The following is a 24436-nucleotide window of genomic DNA, read 5'->3' on the forward strand; positions in this document are numbered from 1 at the left end:
AGAAGATGGAGGCTGTGGCAGCCACTTTCCGGATAATCTGCCATCAACTACTTAGTCCCAACGTCAAGGTGAATTTAGGAATTGACCAGATTGACTTGTTGCCTTTCCACGAGGTAGCGCAGCTGTCCAGATGGAACAACAACACTCAATCAGACAGTCAAGAGTGTATTCACACCATCGTCACCGCTCACGCTTTTCATCGACCCAGAGATCTGGCAATCTGTGCCTGGGACGGCAGCTTCACCTATGCCGAGTTAGATTACTACTCCGAGGTAGTGGCCCGCCACCTTGTCGCCAAGGGATGGGGCCAAGGCGGCTTTATCATCTCCAAGATGCTGAAATCGCGATGGAGCATGGTTGCTATGCTAGCTATTCTCAAAGCTGGCTGCGTCTTTGTCCCCGTGGACCCTCGGGCTCCCGCAGACCGTGTGGCTGCAATTGCCAGTGAGGTCTCCGTCAAGTGCCTTATCACCAACTTTGTCGACGAGGCCCTGCCAAACCTTGGAAATGATGTTGTGATCATGGAGAACCTTCCGCAAGTGGCCGAGACCAGCACAATCGACTCGGAGCCACTCCCTCAAGTGGCCGCCACCGCGCTCGCCACTGCATTCTTCACCTCGGGAAGTACAGGCGTTCCCAAGGGCGTTCTTCACGAGCATCAAGCCATTTGCAACGGCATCAGAGACGTTCTGCAACCCTTCCACATAGACCAACATACCCGATGCTTGCAGTTCGCTTCTCCCGCCTTTGACGTCACAATGTCGGAGACGTTGACAATTCTTTACGCTGGAGGCTGCATCTGCATTCCCAACAACCAGGAAGTTGTTGATGACATCAATGCAAGCATGGCGAAGCTTCAAGTTACGCATGCTTTCCTCACGCCGACTGTCGCCGCGCAGGCCGAGCCGACAGTTGCTTCCTCTCTCAAATATCTCATCGTTGGAGGTGAGCCTCTACGGAGGTCGGAGGTGGTCTCGCTGAGCCCGAAGTTGAATCTCATCAATACCTATGGCGGCACTGAGATGGGTATCTGGGAGACCTCCACACTTTCGTTAACACCTGAGAGTGACAACCGAAATGTAGGCCATACCGTTGGTGCCAAGATCTGGATTGTCCACCCTCACAATCACGACATCCTCCTTCCCATCGGTATGCCCGGCGAGGTTCTCGTCGAGAGCATTGCACTTGCCAGAGGCTACTACCGACCGGTCGATAGACGAGCATTCATCGACGAGCCCAAGTGGCGTGGAAGATTTCCCAACCGCAATACAGCTCGGTTCTACCTCTCAGGAGATCTGGGACAGTATGAAGCCGACGGAACTCTGATTCTACTCGGCCGAAAAGACACACAGGTGAAGCTGAGAGGCCACCGCATCGAGCTGGGTGAAGTCGAGCACCACCTCGGCAAGAGTCTTCCTGGCCAAGAACCTGTTGTTGAAGTCGTCAAGGACTTGGCATCATCCAGGGGGTCGGCGACTCTGGTGGCGTTTGTTGTGTTTCCGGAATCTGATGCGGAACAGCCCAGCGAACAGCAACTCGCTGTCGCGGCTAAAGTCAGGACGCGAGTCACAGCTGAGCTCTCCCGTTTCTTGCCCGCCTACATGATTCCAGCCGTTTTCATACCCATCTCCTCGGTTCCACTTACGGTGTCTGGGAAGACCGATCGCCGTGTGCTTAGACTGGTAGCGCAACGACTTTCATCGGGCCAACTTACAATTCTTCGTGGTGCTCAGGGATCTATTGAGACGCCGGAGACTCAGGCTGAGCTGCAGTTACAATCAGTCTGGTCTTCGACCCTTGACGTCGATCCCATCATGATTGGAAAGAACACGTCCTTCTTCGAGCTTGGTGCAGATTCCATCGCTGCAATGAAGGCGGCCAGCGCGGCTAGAGCTATCGGTCTACCTTTGGGCCTGTCAGAATTCTTCAGGTACCCGAAGCTTTCCGACCTAGCCAAGTTTGCATCAGAAGCATCAACTGGAGTAGTAGAGGATCAGGTAGCACCATTTTCGCTCATTCCACTTGATGCTGCTCTTGAACTACGCCGGGAAGCTGCTCAGCAATGCAACACCTCTCCCGCGGACCTCGAAGACCTCTACCCTTGCACCCCTCTTCAGGAAGGTCTGATCTCACTTTCGTCTAAGCACGACACCTCAGAAGCGTACATCAGCAGGAAGGTCTTCAACTTGCCCAGTCACATCAACATGTTTCAGTTCGAGGAAGCATGGAATATCACCGCTCAAGCCCACCCCATTCTCCGAACCAGACTTGTCAACGCCGCTGACCGGGGGATGCTCCAGGCCGTGGTCAGAGGTCCTTTGCCTTGGAGCTTTGAAAGCGATCTGAATGGATACTTGACTGGAGATGCGCAACAACCGATGACTTTCGGTACGCCACTCTGCCGATATGCCTTGATCGACGTTGAGTCAGTGTCACCGAGGACTCCCGTCTTCGTCTGGACCATTCATCATTGCATCTACGACGGATTGTCGATAGCCATCATTCAGGACGCTTTCTGGAGGGCTTACAATGGCCAGAGCGTCGCCCCTTCTCCTCCATTCGGCAACTTCATCAAGTTTGTCAATGATATCGATGTCAATGCTTCCCAGAGTTTCTGGAAGTCGTATCTAGATGGGCCAGACCTGTCCTTTTTCCCTTCAGTCCCATCTTCGATCTCCACACCTAAGCCCGACTCGACCGTGGTGCGTGTATTCCCTTGGACTTGGAAACCGACGAATGGTCTCAACGCATCTACACTCTTGAAGACTGCGTGGGCTATAGTTGCGGGCAAATACTCTGGCTCTCGGGACGTCATCTTTGGAAACACTTTGAGTGGCAGGAATACTCCCGTGCCCATTCCTGGCCTCGATGTCATTACTGGCCCTACGATAGCGACTGTCCCGATTCGTATTCGCTGGGAGCCTAAGATGACAATCATGGAACTTCTCGAGGCGGTTCAGCGCCAAGAGTCCGATATGCGGCACTTTGAGCAAACGGGCCTGCAAAACATTTCGCGCATCAGCTCAGATGCTCGAGGAGCATGCCAATTCTCCAGTCTTTTCTTGGTACAGCCTCCTGCCACTGTCGACCAGGCTCAACTGAGAGAAGTCTTTGGCGTCGAGAATCGCGACAAGTCTTCAGAATACGATGACCATCCTCTCTCCATCGAGTGTGAGATGGATCAGCATCAACTACGCGTCATTGCCTCCTTCGACAGCCGCGTTCTGCACGAGGAACGACTGGAGAGAATCGTCACCCTTTTCCAGCAGACGGTCTTTTATCTGAGCAGCAACTCTCAGTCCCAGATTTCCTCCCTGAACCTAGTCACCGATGCAGATATTTACCAGATCCAAGAGTGGAACGCGATACCGCCGACAGTTGTCCGGAGACAGGCACACGACCTCTTCCGCCACCAAGCCAGGCTGCGTTCAACTCACACTGCCCTCAGCTCCTGGGACGGTGTGATGACATACTCTCAGCTTGACGATGCGTCGGATCGCCTTGCGGGTCACCTCCATGCCCTCGGAGTTGGGCCGGATGTCTTGGTTCCCATCTGCTTCGAAAAATCCCTGTGGGCGGTGGTCGCGATGCTGAGTGTCTTGAAGGCCGGTGGCGCTTTTGCTGTCGTTGAGCCTTCCCATCCTCTTGACAGAAAAGAGGTCATTGTTCGGCAGCTCGGCGCCAAGGTCGCTGTCGTAGCGCCTTCGACCGAGGGACTGTTCCCATCCGGGTGTGTAAATACCCTCGTCGTCTGTGACGCTTCAATCCTGAAGCTGCCGCTTCCAAGAAGACCCTTGCCGAATGGCAGCCCAGACAACGCCATGTATGTCATCTTCACGTCTGGCTCTACGGGCACTCCGAAAGGATGTGTGACTGAGCATTGGGCCTTCTGCTCGGCCATGTACGAGTTTGGCCGTGATAGCGGCTTGCGATCCGACGGTCAAGTCCTACAATTCGCATCCTACAGCTTCGATACCAGCTCAGAAGAGATCTTCTGCACGCTCTTTGCGGGTGCTACCCTTCACATCCCTTCGGAAGCATCACGTATCAATGACCTGGCCGGTGAGATCCGTCGGACAAAGACCAACTGGGCCGAGCTCAACCCCAAGGTTGCTTCGCTCCTCACTCCCGAAGAAGTTCCTTCTCTCAAGACCATCATTCTTGGAGGTGATCGATCCCATGGAAGCGATGTCAGCCGATGGCCCGAGAGCACCAATCTCCTCAACTCGTATGGTTGCACCGAGGCATCCGTTACATCTACCCTCATCCCTCTTAACAGACGGAGCAACGAGGAGCCTCCTATCGGCAAAGGTGTCGGCTGTAACCTCTGGGTCGTTGATCCTGACAACCACGACACGCTCGTCCCTGTTGGTGCACCCGGTGAGCTTCTAATTGAGGGGCCGGGCCTTGCTCGTGGATATCTCGGGGACCCCGAGCGCACCGCAAAGTCCTTCATCTTCGACCCGGCTTGGGCCAATGACGGATCCGGAAGAAAGCGCCGCTTCTACAAGACTGGTGATCTTGTGCACGCCAATGAGGAGGGTGCTGTTTTCTATCATGGTCGTAAAGATACGCAGATCAAGCTTCGAGGTCAGCGCGTGGAGCTTGGCGAAATTGAGCATCAGCTAGCTCAGGCACTCCCGGAATTCGATGTGTCTGCCGAGATCGCGACGATGCAGGCTAATAGTCAAGCTCCAGATACCCTCGTTGGATTCATTGTTTTCCCCAACGATGAGGAGCAGTCTGCTGAAGTCACCACATGCCTGGATGCTGCGATTGTCGAGAAGCTAGCCTCCATCAGGCCCAAGCTCATCGCGGATCTCTCGCGGTCTTTGCCGGCCTATATGGTCCCAACTCTGTTCGTTCCCATGAACAGAATGCCCTTGACAATCTCAGCCAAGGCAGATCGCCGAAAGCTTCGTGCCCTCGCTCAAGGGTTGAGTCCCGAAGACCTCGCTCTGCTGCAGGGAACCTCGGATGTCAAGGAGCAGCCACAATCCCAAGCTGAAGTCAATATGCAGGCTGTGTGGGCTGGAGTTCTCGGGGTCAAGACTGAGACCATCGGTCTCGACGATAATTTCTTCCGAATCGGCGGAGATTCGATTACTGCCATGAAGATGGTCCCTGCCGCACGACAACTCGGTCTTCATATCTCAGTTGCCGACGTTTTCCGCACTCCAATCTTGAGAGATCTCGCTTCTCAAGCTGCCGCAAGTGATCAACCGTCTCAGGTTGAGCATATTCCTGCATTTTCTCTCATTGACCAAAGTGAGAAGGAATCAATCGTCGTCGAGGTAGCCAAGCAATGCGGTGTACGACCTGAGGAAGTGGAGGATGTCTATCCTTGCACGCCTCTTCAAGAGGGACTAATGTCGCTTTCCGCAAAGCAGCATGGCTCGTACATCATGCGTCAAGTCCTGGTGCTATCGACTGACATCCGCATGGCCGATTTCCACCAGGCTTGGGAACAGGTTGTTCAGGCGCACCCGATCTTGCAGACGCGGATTGTCAGTGTGGGCTCCAACATGTATCAAGCCATCACCACTCGGTCACTGTCATGGGACACCAGCATTGACCTTGACCACTACATCGCGCACGACGACTCTCGGGAGGTTGAGTTTGGAACACCTCTCAGCCGATACGCAATCATCCCCTACTACGATAGGTTCTTTTTCGTTTGGACGCTGCACCACTGCATCTACGATGGCTGGTCACTCCCACTCCTCCTCAGTGACTTCTCCAAGGCCTACAACAAGACCTCGTGCGGAGAGTCGGAAATTCCGGGGTTCAATGCCTTCATCAAGCACCTGAATGGGCTGAATAAGACCGAATCAGACACCTTCTGGTCATCCTACCTCGAGGGCCCGAGTACCACATTCCCTGCTTCACTACTCCCGAACCAGACTGCCCAGCCCAGTGCAACCCATGACGAGAATATTGGTTTCTCTGTCAACGCCATTGATGGTATCACTTCATCGACCATTCTCCGCACTGCTTGGGCTCTACTCACGCGAAGCTACACCGGCGATTCGGATGTGGTCTTTGGCATGACAGTCAATGGCCGCAACGCACCTGTTTTCGGCATCGATCGGATGAGTGGCCCGACTATTGCCACTGTTCCTGTTCGTGTCCGTTGGGATTCCAAGGGGAGCACCACCATCCGTTCTTTGCTCGAGTCGGTGCAGCTGGATGCCACAGCTATGATTCCGTTCGAGCAGACGGGCCTGCAACACATCTCTCGTCTACACGAGGACGCTCAAGCTGCTTGTCAATTTGGGACTCTTTTCGTTGTTCAGCAGGATGACAGCGAGGAAGATGAAGCCGTAGCCAACATCATGGAGCTCTACGACGCGTCAGAGGACACTTCAGCCCAGTTCACCACCCAGCCATTGCTAGTTGAGTGTGTGATGGAGGCATTATCGAGAACCGTCTCCCTTCGGATGAGTTACGACCCGAAATTGCTGGATTCTTTTCTGGTTTCTGGGATGGCGCAGCAGTTCAAGCACATTCTGTCACAGCTGGTCGAGATGGAAAACCTCGACAAGCCCGTCGGAGACATTCATCTCATCAACCCAGCCGATCATGAGCAGGTCATGAAGTGGAATGAAGGACGGGTCAATCCCATTCACAAGACCATGCACGACCTCGTGGGCGCTGCCGCCGTGTACAATGCGACACGTCCTGCTATCAGCGCCTGGGACGGCGAAATGACGTACGCGGAACTTGAGTCAGCATCTTCGCAAGTTGCTGGTCGACTTCGCAGCGTTGGCGTTGGCAGCAGTGGTCAGGGTGAGATGGTCTTGTTGTGCTTCGAGAAGTCTCGGTGGGCTATCGTCTCAGCACTCGCGATTCTCAAGGCTGGCGCGGCATTTGTTGCTCTTGACCCAGCCCAGCCGGATGATAGACTCGCGACGATTATGAAGCTTTCAAAAGCTCGTCTCGTCTTGACGTCCAAGGGCTTGGAGGAGCGCTTGACACGCCTCTCCAAGAAAACACCCAACGTCGTATGCACCTCGGAGCTTGTTGCTTTGGCAGACACCACCACTCCCTTCGTCAGGCGGCACAGAGCTTCCGGTAGTGATGCCCTCGTCAAAGGAGTCATCTCATCACCTGAAGATCTTGCCTACGTCATCTTCACCTCTGGCAGTACTGGTGTACCCAAGGGTGTCATGATCAGTCATCGCGCGGCTTCTTCGAGTATGATGGCTCATGCTGAGCGCTTTGGGGTCGACTCTTCCAGTCGTACGCTGCAATTCTCATCCCTGACGTTCGATGCTTGCATCTTTGAGATCTTCACAACGCTTGCCACCGGCGGCTGTATCTGTATGCCTTCAGATGCCCAGCGTGTGGATGATCTCGCGGCAGCTATCAACTCCTATTCCATCAACACCGTCATGTTGACGCCGTCCGTTCTGGCGCTGCTATCACCAGAGGATACACCTTCACTTCGCTCCATCATTTTCATCGCTGAGCAAGTTACTGATAATGATATCTCACGCTGGTCTAGCCAATGTCGCATTCAGAATGGTTACGGGCCTACAGAGTGTACTGTCGTTTGCGTCGTCAATCCCGATCTTCGGGACGGTGGTCGCATTGGTCACGCTGTCGGTTGTCGTGCGTGGGTTGTTGATGCCGATAACATCGACAAGCTGGTGCCGATCGGATGCGCTGGTGAGCTTCTCATTGAAGGACCCAGTCTCGCCATCGGATACCTGAATGATGCGCAGCGAACGTCAGAGTCATTCATCTTCAATCCCGTTTGGGCACTCGGCGACGAGCCTTCGGCAATGCGCCGTTTCTACAGGACAGGTGACTTGGTGCGGCAGACAAGCAACGGCTCATTCATTTACCTCGGACGCAAGGATACCCAGGTCAAGCTCCGCGGTCAGAGGATTGAGCTTGGGGAGATCGACTTCCACATTCGCCGTGCTCTCCCGTCGGCGACTGTACGTTCAGATATCGTTGATCTTCAGCAGCAAAAGGCTGGCAGCGGCATGCTCAAGGCACTTGCTGCCTTTGTCGTCCTTGATGGTGTCGACGTAAACATCGAGAGTAACGCTGGTATAAGCGCTGGTTCACTCAAGCAGGTTGGTGAAGCTGCCTCTACTGCTGTTGCTGAGCTGGGTCGCTCGGTGCCACCTTACATGGTCCCTTCAATCTTCATCCCCATTTCCAAGATGCCTCTCACCGTCTCTGGAAAGACGGATCGTCAAAGGCTCAAGGCCATCGCAGCCAAGATCCCCCACAAGCACCTCGATACCTTGCGAGCCCTTCAACGCGGAGTAATAGGCGACGGACCCAAGGTTGCACCTCGCAACGATGTCGAAAAGCGCATGCAATCCGCCTGGTCAACCGTCCTACAGCTGGGTCCCGAGAGCATCGGCATCAATGACAGTTTCTTCCGTCTCGGTGGAGACTCCATCTCTGCGATGAAGCTTGTCACAGCTGCGCGATCAGTCGGCATCTCCATCACCGTGTCCGACATCTTCCAGACGCCCATCTTGGCCAACCTTTGTCGGTGCAGTAGCAACGAGAGCGATGAAATTGAAGTCGTTCCGCCGTTTTCTCTCATTCCAGCATACGACACCCTGATGCATCAAGAGGCTGCCCGACAGTGCGGTGTAGTTCCTGAAGCCCTCGAGGACTTGTATCCTTGCACCCCACTTCAACAGGGTCTGATCTCGCTCTCGGTCAAGGAAGAGGGATCTTACATCGTTCGCGAGACCTTCCGCCTCCGCAGTGTGCGCGTGAGCCGATTCCAGAAGGCTTGGGAGTACGTCGCGAACATTCACCCTATTCTTCGCACCCAACTCGTACATCTGGACACCTACGGAACTCTTCAGGCCGTGATCAGCACCAAACAGGCAATGCGGTGGCGCACGGCTTCCTCTCTGGAGGAGTATCTTGCCCAAGACGAGAAAGAGACCATGGGCTTAGGCACACCCCTCAGCAGGTATGGTCTTGTGTTGCCGGCCAACCCAGCGGACGACGCCATCTTCATCTGGACTGCCCATCACGCCATGTACGATGGTTGGTCGATGCCCATCATAAAGGAGGCTGTTGCTACAGCGTACATGGAAGTGATGCTCCCTGAGGCTCCTGCGTTCAACACATTCATCAAGCACATCCAGGGAGTCGATGCAACCGCCGCTCAGTCATTCTGGAAGTCTTACTTTGACGAAGCAGGTGCTTCTCCTTTCCCTGCTGTTCCACACGGAGCTTCTCTGGAGTTCCGAGCCGACAGGTCCGAAAGGGTAAACCTGTCTTGGAAGTCCCGACAACGTGATGGAGTCACCGTATCGACTCTCCTCCGTGCAGCATACGCCATCGTTGTCGGCACATACACCGGTTCCTCTGATGTTGTCTTTGGCACGACATTGAGTGGCCGCAACGTTCCTGTACCTCGCGTCGAGACTATCGTTGGCCCAACTATCACGACTGTGCCAGTCCGTCTGTCTTGGGACGCCAATATGACCGCACAGGAACTGCTGCAGAACGCCCAGCGCCAGGCCACCACGATGATGCCTTTCGAGCAGATGGGTCTAGTCAACATTGCAAAGATCAGCGAATCAGCCAAGAGATCTTGTCAGTTCCAGAGCATTTTCGTCGTCCAGCCTGAGAAAGATGACGACAGTGCTGCGTGCGAGAGTCTCTTTGGTGACCAACTGAGCAATGCCTCCAGCAGCGAGGATACTACTTCTCCTCAGACTTACCCGCTAGGTATTGAGGCGACGGTCGAGGGCAATGAGCTTGAACTATCTGCCACCTATGACAGTCGCATCATTGATCCCCCTGAGATGCGCCGCATCTTGCATCAGGTCGGGCATGCCGCCTCGCTCCTCGACCAGAACCCCAATCTTCCCATCTCAGCATTGAACTTGGCCGGCAAATCAGACTTGTCTCAGATCCAGGCATGGAACGCCCAAGGTCCTCCAGCAGGAGTGCGAGAGGCTGTGTACACCATCATCAGTCGCAATCCCTCTTCGGCGCCCGCTGTCAGTGCGTGGGATGGTGACTTGACATATGCCGACTTAACCAGGCTCTCTAATGGCTTGGCCCATCGCCTCCGCGGCATGGGAGTCGGCGTCGGCGCCGAGACTGTGGTCGCCTTCAGCCACGGGAAGTCTAAATGGGTTCCAGTCATCATGCTTGGTATCCTCAAGGCAGGTGGTGCGTTCGTTGCTTTGGATGCTGCTCAGCCTGAAAGCCGTCTCAAATTCATTGTCGAAGAAGCTAGGATCGGCGTCCTTCTCACTTCACCTGAGCTGGCAAAATCGCCCTCATTGGCGAATCTCCCTGTCACTCCAGTCTTCCCAGAGTCGCTCGAGTACTCGATCGAGGAGAAGGAGACTACGCCGCCACCTGCTCACAGTGTCTCTCTACCTGACTCCCTGGCATATGTTGTCTTTACGTCTGGCAGCACGGGTGTGCCAAAGGGAGTGATGGTGTCTCATTCCGCTGCGGCCTCCAGCACTTTGGCCCACGGCTCCGCCATGGGAATTACTTCCGAGAGTCGAGTCTTGCAATTTGCTTCTTACACTTTCGACGCCTGTGTGCTTGAGGTACTTGGCACACTGCTCGCTGGGGCTTGTGTCTGCATCCCATCACCGGAGGAAGCTACCGAGGACCTGAACGCAGCAGTCCGCAAGTATGGTGTTAACTTTGCTGCTCTTTCACCTCGAGTCGCTTCTCTCCTTCGTCCTAAGGAGGTCCCGGCCATCAAGGCTATTGCACTGGGTGCTGAGGTTGTGACGAGCTCAGATATCCAGCGATGGGAGGGCCGTCGTGTGAGTAACGGTTACGGCCCGACCGAGTGCACCGTTGTGTGTGTCTTGGAGTCTAGCAACCACAAGCCTGGACGCATCGGAAGAGGTGTTGGCTGTATCTGCTGGATCGTGGACCCTGAAGATCCCAACAAGCTGGCACCTGTTGGTGCGCCTGGAGAGCTTCTCGTCGAGGGACCATGTCTGGCTCGCGGATACCTTCATCAAGAAGAGAAAACCCGGGCCGCCTTCGTACAGGATCTTGCCTGGACTCAAGGTTTCCCCAGTGCTAGCAGCAGGTCCAGACGTTTCTATAAGACCGGCGACATTGTCAGGTACGACTCAGACGGTGGCATCTTGTTCATCGGCCGAAAGGACAACCAAGCCAAGCTCAGGGGTCAGCGCATTGAACTCAGCGAAGTTGAACATCATATGCGTCGTGCTCTGCCTGAGTGCCACGTCGTTGCCGATATCGTCAGCTTCCCTCAGCAGAAGAACGACTCCATGGCCTTGGTCGCCTTTGTCGTACCTTCGAGCAGCAACGCATCGGGCAACTCCCTCGGATCCATGCTTCCGCTCGACAGCGGAGCAGTCAAGGCCTTTGCTCAATCTTGGGCGAAGGCAACAGTGGAGATGTCTCATGCAGTGCCGCTTTACATGGTTCCCACGCTCTATATCCCTCTCGACTCAATCCCGCTCACCTCGTCGAGCAAGGTCGATCGCCGCAGACTACAGGCTGTTGTTGCAGACGTCACTGCCGAGCAACTAGAGCTTCTCCGTGGTGTTCAAGGTGTGAAAGAAGCTCCACGCTCGTCTCTGGAGAAGAGCATGGTGTCTGCCTGGGCACAGGTCCTTGGACTTGACACCGGCAAGATTGGCATCCGGGACAGTTTCTTCCGTCTTGGAGGCGATTCTATCACAGCTATGCGCCTGGTCCCAATTTTGGCCGAGGGTGGTCTGACGCTCCGTGTCTCTGATGTCTTCAAGTACCCGGTCTTGGCCAGTTTATGTCGCCATCTCCAAGGGGACGAAGACCGCACAGATGGGTCTTCCTCGACAGAAGAGTGGTCGGATCTTGGCGGCAGTCAAGATCTCACTCCCGACGCTGAGCATATCGATGAAGAGGCCCTGCAAGTTGCTGCTGCTGAAAACATCGCCATTGGTACCGAATTGTCTTCAGTGGCACAAGCTTCTCCAAGCAGTCCAGCCGAGTACCATATCACACCGGCGTCAGACTTCCAAGCTCTGGCATTCGAGTTCTCTCAGCTCCGGAACCGCGGCTTTGTCAACTACTTCGTCCTCCGCTTCCTCGATCGCTTCAGTCATGAACGCATCCGCAATGCCTGCACGCAACTGGTTCAGCACCACTCTATCCTTCGCACCAAGCTCAAGCTTGCCAACAGCCGACTCTGGCAGCTTGCTGCGTCCGTGACCTCTTTCCAGCCCGCTTTTGAGTTCTTCCGCGTCACTTCGGATGACGTCGTCTCTTTCACCACGCGCTTGATCGAGACTGATGAGGCGCGTCGCTTAGGTTCCGATGAGATTCCTACCAAGTTCTTCATCGTCGAGTCCGCCTCGCAAACTCAACTTGTCATGAGGCTTGCTCATACGCACTATGACGGCCTGTCCTTCCCGCTTCTTCTCCAAACGCTTTCCCAGGCTTTGAAGCGGAGTGAACTTGCTCCTGAAGTCTCCTTCGCCAAATTTTCTTCCAGTATCCAGGCTCTTCCTTCTCGGCATTCCATGTCATACTGGCAACACCTCCTTGAGAACTCGCAGATGACTCCAGTCATCACTCCTGCTGCCATCACCGCCAACGACGGAATTGAGGGTCACATTACTCGGCTTGTGACATTGCCCAATCTTTCTCAAGCCAGTGTGACCTTCGCCAGCGTTCTCAAGGCCGCCTGGGCCATCGTCCTTGCCCAACACTCAAGTCTCTCCGACGTTGTCTTTGGCTGCCTGGTGTCCGGTCGATTCGCTCCGGTCGCTGGCATCGAGTCCGTGGTAGGACCTTGCGTTAATCTATCTCCTGTCCGCGTCAGAAACATCTTGAAGGACACTAGCACGCGCTCTTTCCTGCAAGCCGTTCACGCTCAACATACCAAGAGCATGGAGCATGAGCACGTTGGATTCCGTCGCATCATCACGGGAGCCACGTCTTGGCCAGCTCGAACTTCTTTCGCGGGCGCGTCCATCGTGCAGCACCAAAACATCCCTCTGGCCGCTGAGCTCAACGAAACGACACCTGACTTGCCTTTTGAGCTGAGCGCCAAGGGAGGCACCTCGAATGCTGCTGCTATTTGGATCATTACTACTTCCCGTCCTTCGGAGGGCCTTTTGAGTATTGAGCTTACTCACACCCTCAACACGATCAATCACAACACCGCCGAGACTCTTTTGCAGGCACTTTGTGTCGCCATTGAGCATTTCGGTCACCACTGGGACTCGGAAGCACCGCTTCCCGACACCCGAAGCCAGAAAACCAAGTCCAACAACGCGCCACTCTTGCCTGGCGGATCAGTTGGCGATGTCGCTGAGTCTGTCGTGACTTCCGACGCGCAAAGTCCTGATGAACAGGCCCGCGCGGTAGTCAATCAGGCCTGGAGCTTGTTGCAAAAGGCACATTCCCGAGACACATCGTCAGAAGGAATACCTACCTCCATGTTCGACGTGTGGAATGACAACCTCGTCGCTGTGGCTTTGAAGGGCATATATGAGAGCCTGGACGTTTTCCTCGATCTCGAGCAATTGCTTCAGCACCCAACGATGGAATCGCAAGCAAGCTTGCTGACTTCTTTGGGCTTCTGAGTTTTGAACCTGTAGCTATCATGTTTTCCTTGTTTGTCTGTCAAGTTTGTTTAGAATGTCCCCAGTCAACAGTAGTTGACTGCTAGAATGGCGTCCGGAGGCATGTGCTTTAGAGAGGAGATTGGCGTAAATTTGATTCTTTATTAAACATCTTTTAACCCCGCAACTTCGCGTTCCAGTCGAATTATCCGTTGCACCATCCAAAAACAAGCCTTAAAATGTGGAGTTGTGCTTGTTCATAAAGCGCGACCATACCAAATGGGGATCGTGTTTCGATAATGCCAAGATGTACGGCTTTAGGCCGCTTTTCCGGTCGTTTCCCGACAGTCTTTCAACGTTAATGATGGCCCCCAAACACAGCCACAATCAGGAAAGAATCGACATCACATCTCCATTTGCCTCAAGATATCGCTCTGTCTCGAGGGCTGCTGCAGTGTGTCTCGGCCCCTACGCACCACCATCCGACACGATTCGTTTTCCCCAGTCCAGTCGGAAACTAACAATGGTCTTCTTGGGCCGGCCGTCAGAGGCGTGTTACCCCTGTCGCAAGGGAAGACTCAGGGTTCGTACTCCATCTTGTTTCCAGACCCCCCTTCCGACTGGTCCGCTCGTATCTTCAGCCCCGAGCCTCGACCCGTAAGTCTCTTTGGCGGTCTGTACGACACCATAGCACGCACACTTCTTTGCTGTTGTCGAGCGTGTAATAAGAACCAACATGAACCACACTCTTCGGACATGAGCCAAGGCTGACATTTGTCTCTTTCCGTTCTTGTTCTGCAGTGTGATCGCCTGCAGCCCGGATGTACCCAGTGCTCCCGAAAACAGATAGTTTGCCCTGGCTACAGGGATCCTTCGGAATTCTACTTTAGAGACGAGACCGCCAACGCTGCTTTTAAGGTCCAGAATAGGAAACCCAGGAGGCGTCTGCCCGCCAAAACGAAGCTGCAAACGCAATCAGTGGCGGGAGCAGATGCACAGAAGCAACATACGAGCTCGAGCGGCACTCCAATAGTGGCGGCCACACCAGGGCACGCCGTTGGGACTTTGGTCCATCGCGGGTCTCCGTCAAGCTCCTCGTCCTCAACTCCACCGTCAGACGGTGAAGTGGTTCGCTACCGGTCACTCTCGTCGCCTATCGAGGACTTAGCGCGCACATATTTCATGACTGACTACATAGCGACCTCGCCATTTGATTACCTACCTAAGCTCTGCCCCAATGGGCTAACAGGAAACGATGCCATGTCGGCCTCCATACTGGCTGCCAGCTTTGCCAGCCTATCACTAAAGATATCGGACTCAAAACTCATGAAGCAGGCTAGAGTCCAATACGCCAGCGCGTTATGTCAAACGAACCAAGCCCTGAGCTCATCGAGACTTGCCGTCGAGGATAGTACTCTGGCCGCCGTGCTTCTCCTGGGATTATTCGAAGCCATCGTCTTTTCCGGGCAGCAATCTATGGATAGCTGGAACCAGCACACGCTTGGATCTGTAGAGTTATTGCGCCTACGTGGAAGTCAGCAATTCGAGACTGCCCTTGGCCGCAAGCTTTTTGTTCACTCTGCAAACAACATCCGCACGAGCTGCGCACATAGCAAAACGCCTGTCCCGACCCGTTTCATAGAACTCTACGATAATGCACAGCCGTATCTTGATCACAACGATCCTTTCCTCAAGGTCACCCCTGTCCTTGACCGGGTCGCCACTCTACGGTCAAGAATAGCGGATCTGCAGGACTCAGAAAGACATGAGGTCCTTGTTGAAGCTCTAGACTTGGACACAGCCACAGCGAAGCTTGGGCAAGAGGTCTCGGCAGAATGGAGGTTCACGGCAAGGGGCCCAGATGAGAGGGCACCGATGACATACAAGGGGGTGTCTTTTCGCTATCCTTCCCTTCGAGCATTGCGGTACTGGAACTCCTTGAGAATCATTCGCATGTTTCTCAACGACCTTATCTGGATGCAGACATCTTTGATACTTGTGCAGGGACCGACATCAGCCAACGCGGGCTACCTTACAATGCAGAAGCACGCGACGCGGAAAATGTCAACTCTGGTGATCGAGGTTCTCGCTAGTTGCGGCGAATACCTAGAAGCCACCGAAGACCGGTTCTCTGTTACAGCAAGATGCTTGATCTGGCCATTGTCAGTCATTGCTGAGATTCCCATAACGCCCCCAGATGCCCGACGCTTCGCTCTTGATTGCTTGGACCGGCTGAGCCGCGATGGCCGTGTTCCACGGCCGATTGCGGTAGCAAATACAATGATGGGCCTTCAGGCAGACTGGTCAGTAATTGTCTCTTGTGTCACACTGCTCGGACCATTCTTGTTGAGTTCTCGCCCAGGTTTTATATGTATCTTCTTGGATAAAACCCATGAAGGCCTGTTTCGTTTCCAGTATCGAGTGGTGAATAACACAACTCACACACACACCAGATAAACATCGATTGGAAGTACACATAGAGTTGACTCCAGTACTATTATGTCTGGGGTCTCTTGTCAATCACCACGGTGGCAGCCCGGTATCGACAGTGTTATATCTACGACTACTCTATCATGTGCCCGGCTGAGCAGCGGCGGAAGACGTTGCGATCTCCACCGTCTCCCACAATAGGCGGTTACTTTACATCACTTGTGTCAATAGCAGACCAATTCTGAATGGTAATCGCCAACGTTGCGGCAATGCAACACAAGGCTATCTGCCGAGAAGCGCGAGTTATACAGACCTCACTCTCGTAGGTCACTTTCCCAACTGAAAACGGTGTTAAGACAGAACTGGATGAAGTTTGCTAACTCTCGTACACAAGTTTCCGACCGTGGATCATGGAAGTCGACAGCTTCTTTCACTCCTTCCACTGATATCCATTCGCTCCGTTCGTGCGTCCCTCGTACTCGTAGCGTTCCTCGAGTTGGAAGTACTTGTTAAAACCGACCCCCTCACAAACCTCGGCATAGGACAAAATTGTCGGGGGCTTTCCAACAGTGAAGGACCCCTTCAGTGCCTCTAAAGCCTCGCGGATACTCTTTAATTTCGCGGCAACCAAAGTCCACGGATACGCAACCCCGCAGTACCCAAGCTTGCCCAGGTCTTGGGCTGACAAGTTCTCCGTCTTACCACCCTCGATGATGTTGGCAAAGACGGGGAAATCGAGATCCTTCCTAAGTCGTTCCATGGTCTCGCGATCGGGGAGTGCTTCGACAAACACGGCATCCACCCCAATCTCAATCGCCTTGCGGGCTCTAGTGAGAGCCTCGTCGTATCCATGGATGAGACTGTCGGTCCGGGCCATGATCCACATGTCCACTCCTTCGTCTCTAGCATCAACTGCGGCCTGCCATCGGGCATAAGCTTCACTTCTAGGAACAACGCTCTTGCCAGCAGTGTGGCCGCATCCTGAAGTATTGTTAGATCTAGTTTGTTTCTTCAGAACGGGTCATTTCTTTGTCATACTCTTCGGCCAAGACTGATCCTCTATCATGATGCCGGCAGCTCCCGCGGCCGCAAAGCTACGCACAACGGGTCAGCGCGATCACCAGCTTTGTGTCTGAGCAAAGGTCAACCTTACCCCTCAACTGTTCTTTTCACGTTCATCGGGCCGCCATATCCAGTATCGCCATCAACGAGGACGGGAACTCTGACTGCCCTGACAACTTCTTGGACCTTAGCAGCAACTTCCTGGAAAGCGATGTATCCAGTGTCAGGAAGACCAAACGCTGAAGCCATGGCATATCCGGCAAGGAAGACCAGAGGGAAGCCAGCCTCCTCGCAAAGTCGCGAACTCAAGGCATCGTAACTGCAGACATGAGCAAGGATCTTGGAAGGGTCTTCGTGCGCCTCTTGCATCATGGCTCGAATCTTGGTTGCCTGGAGGGAGGGAATTCTTCCACGACAATTTTCCAATTCCACTATCGCTTTTTTGTCGCGTCTCTCGATAGCTGGGCCATTGCTTGCGTCAAAGTGGAAAGGATAGGAAGTGGTGTTGACGATAGACTTGGACATGATCGACTATTTGGAATCGCTTGATGTGGGGGTCTTTTGTAGCTGACAGGTTCTCAATATTGATATCGTTGTGAAGCTTGCACGACCCTTTCCATCAAGCGATTTCCCTGACTTATATACACGAAGTTCCAGGCTTCACCGGAATCTATGCAACATCTCCGTGAGCTCCGGTCCTCGGAGTCACCTACTCGTGGTACACTCCATCGAAGCGAGTTGTGAAGTTTTGTCAATAGCGGATACGCTTATTGATTTTCGAATTCATCTCGAATTGAGGCAGGATGGGACCATGCCTGTGAAAGGTGAGGGGAGCAAAGTTGAGATGATGACAGCGCAGACAGCGACCACGGACCGAAGCGGGTAGTCGCGGACTCTCGCGGACTGTCACGGGCTTTCGCGCTATGTAGCGGATTGTAGCGGGGTTCTTCGGCAATGGTTTTCCTCGCTTCGTCAACCCTTCAGACCTTCAGCATCAAGAGGAAACACACGTTCTCATTCCAGTAGGCTCATAGGGGTAAGAGAAATGACAAACAAGGCTTCATGAATGATTGAGATTTCCGGGGCTGACATGTCCAGTATCTAGTCGAATCTTGTGTTCCAACTCAGTGGTTGTTGCTTGACTTGACTCAATATGAGCGACGAACCAGGGAATAAGTCTGCCACAGGACCGCCCTCTGTCGGATCACCACGATTCAAGCGCACATATGTTGCTTGCGACACCTGTAGGTCTCGGAAAGTGAGATGCATCATGGGAGATGAACCTCCTTGCGCCAAATGCAGACGTGAGCATCGCGATTGCCGATTCGATCGTCGTTCGAGAACCTCAAAACATAGGGATCCGCCGAATTGGAATAGGATCAGGGCGACTGAGCATGCTACTAGACCACAGCCTGCCAGCACCACCCAGTCCAGGTCGCCGCAAGATGTTGATACACTGGTACAGGAAGACTTGTCACCAGCGGCACCTCCTTCTAGGGTGCTCACCCAAGAACTTGGAACGAGATGGCGTCGAAGTTCTCTTCATGATAGTTCACTTTCGGGACGGGTTGTCTCTAGTTTTGTGACGGGTTCCAATGACGCTCTCGATGTGCTGTCCGACGCCGCAAATCTACTTCATCATGCTACAGTATCTCCATCCTCGGGCCCCTCTTCAGCACAGCCAACACACCCCGTGCAAGACGTCCCCTTTGCCGTGCCTGCTAGAGAACAGCCAGGCGGCCAAATTGGGGTAGGTTTCATCATTCAGGCTCTATCTGAACCAGTCGACGAGACTCTAGATATGTGGGACAAGTGCAGGTTCGTCAGACAGGGTTGGTTCACCTCGCAAGAAGCTGTCACATACATTGATCTGTAAGGTTCAACACTTCAGTCCCAGCCATTTCTCACTGACATCGACCAGCTTCTTCAAATATCTCTCACCACTATCTCCCGTCACGGTTGACCAATTTCGGAACCACGATGCCCACTCAAGCCTCGTTCACGAAGAGTCGATGTTATGCTGCACTATCCTGATGATCTCATCTCGATTTTTCCTGTTGCCGGGAGCAGGTGGCATTTCCAGGAGCCACCTAATACATAATCGACTTTGGCAATTCTGCGAGCTTATGATCAAACGCATTATCCTGGGTCAAGAGAAGATTTCCTCCGCTAAGATGAGGATAATCGGCACAATCGAGAGTTTGCTGCTCATCTCGGACTGGCATCCTCGAGCCATCCATTTTCCCCCAGATACAGAAGGCTGGGATGCTTTGCTTATCGACTTGAATTACGACCGAGAGAATCGGAAGCGAACCAACGATGAGGAGCCCCTACTTCGGTGGCGCAAAGATGTCTTCGAGCCCGCGAAAAGGGCAAGCAGGATGTCTTGGATGCTCCTTGGCCTTGCTACGAATCTTGCTTATGAACTTGGCATATTATCAACCGACCAGCGCGCAAACTACTCAGCATCTAGTGTTGCTGTTTGTCGCAAATTTCGAGCTCAGAGGCTTCTTTATGCCTACATGACACAAACCGCCACGAGACTGGGGTATAGTTCCGTCTTTCCCGAGACTGTGTCCATTGCATCATCGCGATCTTCGATGCAAGACATGGGCGATTCTTCACAGGCTTCATGGACCTCATACATTGAGGTCTACTTAGAGTTTATCCGTCTCTCAAAAGTAGCTTCGTCTATGTTCTTCCAATCTGTGGACCACTTGGAAGGTTTACTTCGAATCGATGGCTATCCAGATCTATTAGATCACTTCCTAAGCTCTCTTTTCAACTGGAAGGCCTCACTTGATTCGAAATGCAAAGGTTTGTTTCGTAGTAGTCCTATCACTTCACATGACTAACACGGATGCGCAATTGTAGCCGGGCTTCTAAGGACCTCACTATCTATCGAGTATTTTCATCTCAGAGCTTGTGTAGGTGCCATATCTATACAGGCAGTCGTACGACGAGCTGCAACAGCCAATCTTGATGGAGTTGAAAAGGACAGTCTCGCTGGTTATATGACTACCCAGGATGCTAGATTTCTGCAAGAAGTTGTTTCGGATAGCAGCGAAGTGCTGCGCATTGCAACTCAGACGTCCTTCCAGTCACATCTTGCATATGCGCCAGCAAGCATCAGAATCAGCGTGATATCTGCATCTGTTTTCTTGCTAAAGGCCCTTAGTCTTGGATCACCAGCAACAGATGTTTCCACAGCCTTGCGAACGTTGGATCGATGTGTTACAGCGTTGGGAAGATACCCGCCCGACGACATGGATTTCGCACTCAGATACGCCCATCTCATTGAGAAACATACCCAATTCCTGAAGTTCAATCACTTCTCTGCGTCTGAGGCTCATGGAAGAAGCGCAGTGCAGTCTTATACGCCCAGTTATAATCACAACAACCTAAGCGGATTCGATATCTCCCTGCCGATTCTTCCAGCTGATCAAAATGTCAATGATGATATGTCTTCGGATCAAACCGGGATCTGGCGGGCTCTGCAATTCGACTCAAGCATTGCGCCTTTCAGTAATAACACAGATCAACTTTACCAGGGTTTCGACATTGACTCACTTAACTTCCTATGGAACCTCCCAGATAATACTTAGAAATGCTTTACGCAGTCAAAAAGATTCTTGAGTGTTTGAGAATTTTTGATTGAGAAACTGATCCAGGTTTCGGCATAACCTCTAGTGTCAGCCTCTTGTTGGCATCCGTGACTGCCCGTTTCAAGCCGCGTCAGTCCGTTGAAGTCGGTTTAGTTGTGCGAAGAATGTTCAACCTTCTCCAGTCCCTTGTTGGTAACGCACGTTTCTTCCGCCCGTCTCAGTCCGCTGAGATCCGTCCATCCATCGTAGACCTTAGATCACCTCAAATACCCTAACATTGAACTGACTGGCTTACACGTTTCCGGCCAGATGTTCCATAGATCTACTCAAGTCTGCCACGAAAATAATCATACATGTATGCACTACCGAGCGGGTGTGTGCAGGATAATGCGGGGAAACCTGGGCTATCCGTGAGATAATCTGGGGTGCAGCTACCTCTTTGAGACGCGTCCTGTATAAGAAGGGGAAGCAGGAATTCTTTGGCAACTCCTCAAATTCGGTAGTGATTTCAATGAGCTTCCAAAATCTCCCACTTTCCATTACAGTGCGTTTTCTCTTTTATTGAGGAATATTCGAGATGGTCACTGCCGATCACCCTGGTCTTGAGGCGCACAACTCTTCAACTGCACCGAAAGCAGATGAAGTTGCAGTATGCCAACACCTGGAGACGAGGGTGGTGCCGAAATCCTATACAAACACACCAGAGACTATGGAAGTTTGCGAGGGCGCGAGCCCGGCTGAGATCAAGTTGGTCCGGAAGTTGGATTGGATTATCTTGCCAGTCCTTTGGGTTATGGTCTGTACTCATAGTCCAATCAACCAAGCCTGTGACGAATGCTAACTGCTATGCTTTTCTATCAGTATTGGTTCAAGTAAGCATTCCAAGGGGCAATGTGCTCAAGCATAAATACTTCCTGACTATCTTTGCGACAGTTACCTTGATCGAAACGCTATCACCGTAGCTCGCTTAGATGGCATCGAGAACGAGCTCAACCTGACCTCGACTGAGTACCAGACCTGCGTCTCCATACTCTTTGTTGGATATATACTAGGACAAATTCCGAGTAGTGCGTTCTGATGTACCCTTTTGTCTCCAGCAAAATCTGACAAAGATCAACAGACATGTTGATAACAAGAATCAGGCCATCCTGGTTTATGGCATCAACTATGGCCCTTTGGTCAATTGTCAGTGCCATGACAGGTGTAACAAAAGACTTCAAAGGACTACTTCTAACTCGATTCTTTCTTGGCATTACCGAAGCGCCGTTTTACCCCGGTGCCCTGTATTTGCTTGGAATTTTCTACACCAGAAAGGAGATTGCGACACGAATATCCATACTCTTCACGGCTAACATCTGTGGCACTGCTTTCGCTGGTCTCATAGCCATCGGGGTATTCCAAATGGACCAAATGGCTGGTCTTAGCGGATGGCGATGGCTGTTCATACTCCAGGGTATCATCAGCTTCTTCATTTCGGTTTCATCGGCCTTTCTGTTGCCTGACCAGCCGCTCGACACTCGCTGGCTCAGTGAGGAGGAAAGGAGGCTTGCGCACTCCCGAGTTGCGGTTGATACGGTTCAACTCCAGGCGAACACCAGCATCTGGGCCGGTCTCTCTGAAGCTTCTCGGGATCCACATCTTTGGGTTCTGGTGGCGATGCAGCATTTACACCTCAGCGCATCGGGATACAAGAACTTCTTTCCAACCATTGTCGAAACACTGGGTTTCGGCCGAAACGTCACGCTCGCCTTAACATGCCCCCCTTACATCATATCCGGCATTGCAACGATCGCATGGGCTGCCAGCTCAGGTGAAGACTTTTGATCGATCTTGCATAGGTCCCTCCCACTGACCCTTGACATATTTTCAGGTCACTTCAACGAAAGAGTCTGGCACATTACTATTGCCAAAGCCGTCGCGCTCTTTGGCTTCGTATTGGCCTGCAGCACCCTGAATGTCGGTGCGAGGTACTTTGCCATGTGTACCTTTGCCAGCGGTGTCTATGCTTGTAATTCTATCATTCTCGGCTGGGTCTCGAGTACCTGTGGACAAACGAGGGAGAAAAAGGCCGTTTCTCTCGCGTTAGTCAACACAATTGCCACCATTGGGTCAATATACACCCCAGTAAGTTACGGTCTTCTATTGAAACTCGAATATTTCCCCGGCAAGAAATCTGACTTGTTGAAGTATCTCTGGCCTGAATCGGATGCACCTAGATATACCACAGCTATGCTATCTAGCGCTGCCTTCTCAGTGGCAGCCGCGATTATGGCGTGGGTATTGAAACGGATGCTGATTAAGGAGAACCGGAGGATATCGCGTTCAGGTAATCATAGCACTCTTCTATACAGTTACTGAAGTTCAGAAAACAGTTTTGATGGGATATCACTCATTGTTTCGACGGGAAATTGCTGTACGTCGAAAAGTACTACTCTCGACTCCCTGGAACGTGGCCGTATCGACCGCTCAGTATGAAGATGCAAGGAACATGGACCCAATGTTGCCTTTATCAAAGAGTTGCTGTATGCTAGATCGTTGATTTTTGTAGAATCTTGTAAAGCTTAAATGACATGATCATCCACCATGCTACCGATTCCTCCGACGTCTAGAACGTGCAAGGGCAGTTGGGACCGCATAGGTTCCTGCAATATCCAACGTTGTCTCCGCCCCAGCATACGCCAGGCCTCCTTTGGCATGCCGCAATGCAAGCTATATAATGTCAGTAAGGTCTCAGGTAGGAAAATATCAAGTCAGTCACGAACAGTCGCATTCCTATTGAACGCCGGGTGTTAGCGGCTTCCCCTTCAGTCAAGTATGACCTTAGCATTGAATTTTCACTTACAACCTGCTGGGCAACTGCCTGGGAGGCAAGAAGGCCGAAAACAGCCAGAACGACAGTAGATGAAGGGAGCTGCATTCTGAGAGGTGCGAGAGGTTTGGGATGTTGAACTGCTTTGTTGGGTTGGGATGAACTGCGGAGCTATCGACCTCAAGTGAGAAGAGCGATTGGGCATTTATAGTCTTTATGAACACGTCAGAGGAAGCAACATAACTCCCCGATTCACAGGAGGATGGGTCTTTCATCCCGTCACCGATGGAGAAGTCCATGTGCCAAGAACCCGATTAATGATCAGCTTCGTAGAAATCACGGCCAACTTACACCTCCCGATGGCCGAGCTTCGGTCTCAATGTCAAGGCCAACGCCCGAATTACTGCGCCCAGTTTCATGCTTTCTATTCCAATAGCTGATACCAGGTTGCGCTTCATATATCTGACAAAGCTTCTTATATGAGATTGCAGGTCGGCTGGGTCAGCGAGTCATAGCGACCCCATATTGCTGACGTTGGCAGCATGGCCCAACCACGACTCAATCTTGGCAGTCCACTTGTACAGCGATTTCTCAGATGGCTCTCTGTACGATTACCCATACGAATACACACATAGTTTGACGCATACCTTGGGCTATGTTTCTCGGTGTTTGAAGGAAGCGTAACTCACATGCGACTTAAAAACGGGACCACAGTAATTGGCATGCTGCGAAATCTTTCAGATCTAGTGGTTGCAATCTTCCATGGCTCGAGTGGGGAGTCGACAGTTCATACAGCAGGAAATGATAATCCGCGAAATGATGAAGGTAGGCCAATATATCAGTGAGATGCGTTCGTTACATTTTTACCAGTTGCAAAATTGGAGTCTGTAGCCTAGTACTCTGCGTACAGATATCCCCGTCTTGGCAGTTCGTAGACGGATGATTAGGGCGCCAAAATTGAATTACAATTATGCTAG

At 52.6% G+C, this 24436-nt stretch overlaps 6 protein-coding genes across 6 annotated transcripts; 5 read left to right on the forward strand and 1 right to left on the reverse strand.

The window, feature by feature from the left end:
* Window positions 1-3899: 3899 nt before the first annotated feature.
* BDP55DRAFT_565787 (uncharacterized protein) lies at window positions 3900-7502 on the forward strand (the record flags this gene model as incomplete). The annotated part of the gene is made up of 1 exon (XM_060570453.1): window positions 3900-7502. A coding segment is annotated over one exon (3603 nt), but the record flags the coding sequence as incomplete, so codon positions are not given.
* A 133-nt stretch (window positions 7503-7635) lies between these two features.
* On the forward strand, window positions 7636-13733 carry BDP55DRAFT_683512 (uncharacterized protein). The gene has a single exon (XM_060576342.1). It carries the CDS (start codon window positions 7788-7790, stop codon window positions 13572-13574), a length of 5787 nt encoding a protein of 1928 aa, XP_060422882.1. The 5' UTR covers window positions 7636-7787; the 3' UTR covers window positions 13575-13733.
* Window positions 13734-13937: 204 nt separating this feature from the next.
* On the forward strand, window positions 13938-16028 carry BDP55DRAFT_683516 (uncharacterized protein). The gene is made up of 2 exons (XM_060576343.1): window positions 13938-14136; window positions 14355-16028. The coding sequence occupies exons 1-2, from the start codon at window positions 14077-14079 to the stop codon at window positions 16008-16010; spliced, it is 1716 nt and encodes a 571-aa protein (XP_060422883.1). The 5' UTR covers window positions 13938-14076; the 3' UTR covers window positions 16011-16028.
* Window positions 16029-16413: 385 nt separating this feature from the next.
* BDP55DRAFT_565756 (Pyruvate/Phosphoenolpyruvate kinase-like domain-containing protein) lies at window positions 16414-17570 on the reverse strand (the record flags this gene model as incomplete). Its single annotated transcript, XM_060570450.1, has 3 exons — window positions 16414-16964; window positions 17022-17077; window positions 17137-17570. The coding sequence occupies 3 exons, from the start codon at window positions 17568-17570 to the stop codon at window positions 16414-16416; spliced, it is 1041 nt and encodes a 346-aa protein (XP_060422884.1).
* A 745-nt stretch (window positions 17571-18315) lies between these two features.
* BDP55DRAFT_638112 (uncharacterized protein) lies at window positions 18316-20650 on the forward strand (the record flags this gene model as incomplete). Its single annotated transcript, XM_060573068.1, has 3 exons — window positions 18316-18917; window positions 18967-19862; window positions 19920-20650. 3 exons carry the CDS (start codon window positions 18316-18318, stop codon window positions 20648-20650), a joined length of 2229 nt encoding a protein of 742 aa, XP_060422885.1.
* A 570-nt stretch (window positions 20651-21220) lies between these two features.
* On the forward strand, window positions 21221-23220 carry BDP55DRAFT_759233 (major facilitator superfamily domain-containing protein). The gene is made up of 5 exons (XM_060580824.1): window positions 21221-21446; window positions 21512-21522; window positions 21584-21717; window positions 21771-22460; window positions 22521-23220. The coding sequence occupies exons 1-5, from the start codon at window positions 21228-21230 to the stop codon at window positions 23006-23008; spliced, it is 1542 nt and encodes a 513-aa protein (XP_060422886.1). The 5' UTR covers window positions 21221-21227; the 3' UTR covers window positions 23009-23220.
* The last annotated feature ends 1216 nt before the right edge of the window (window positions 23221-24436 follow it).

The sequence above is a fragment of the Colletotrichum godetiae genome, assembly GCF_030913485.1.
Source record: "Colletotrichum godetiae strain CBS 193.32 chromosome Unknown BDP55scaffold_78, whole genome shotgun sequence".
In the NCBI taxonomy this organism is placed as follows: domain Eukaryota; kingdom Fungi; phylum Ascomycota; class Sordariomycetes; order Glomerellales; family Glomerellaceae; genus Colletotrichum; species Colletotrichum godetiae.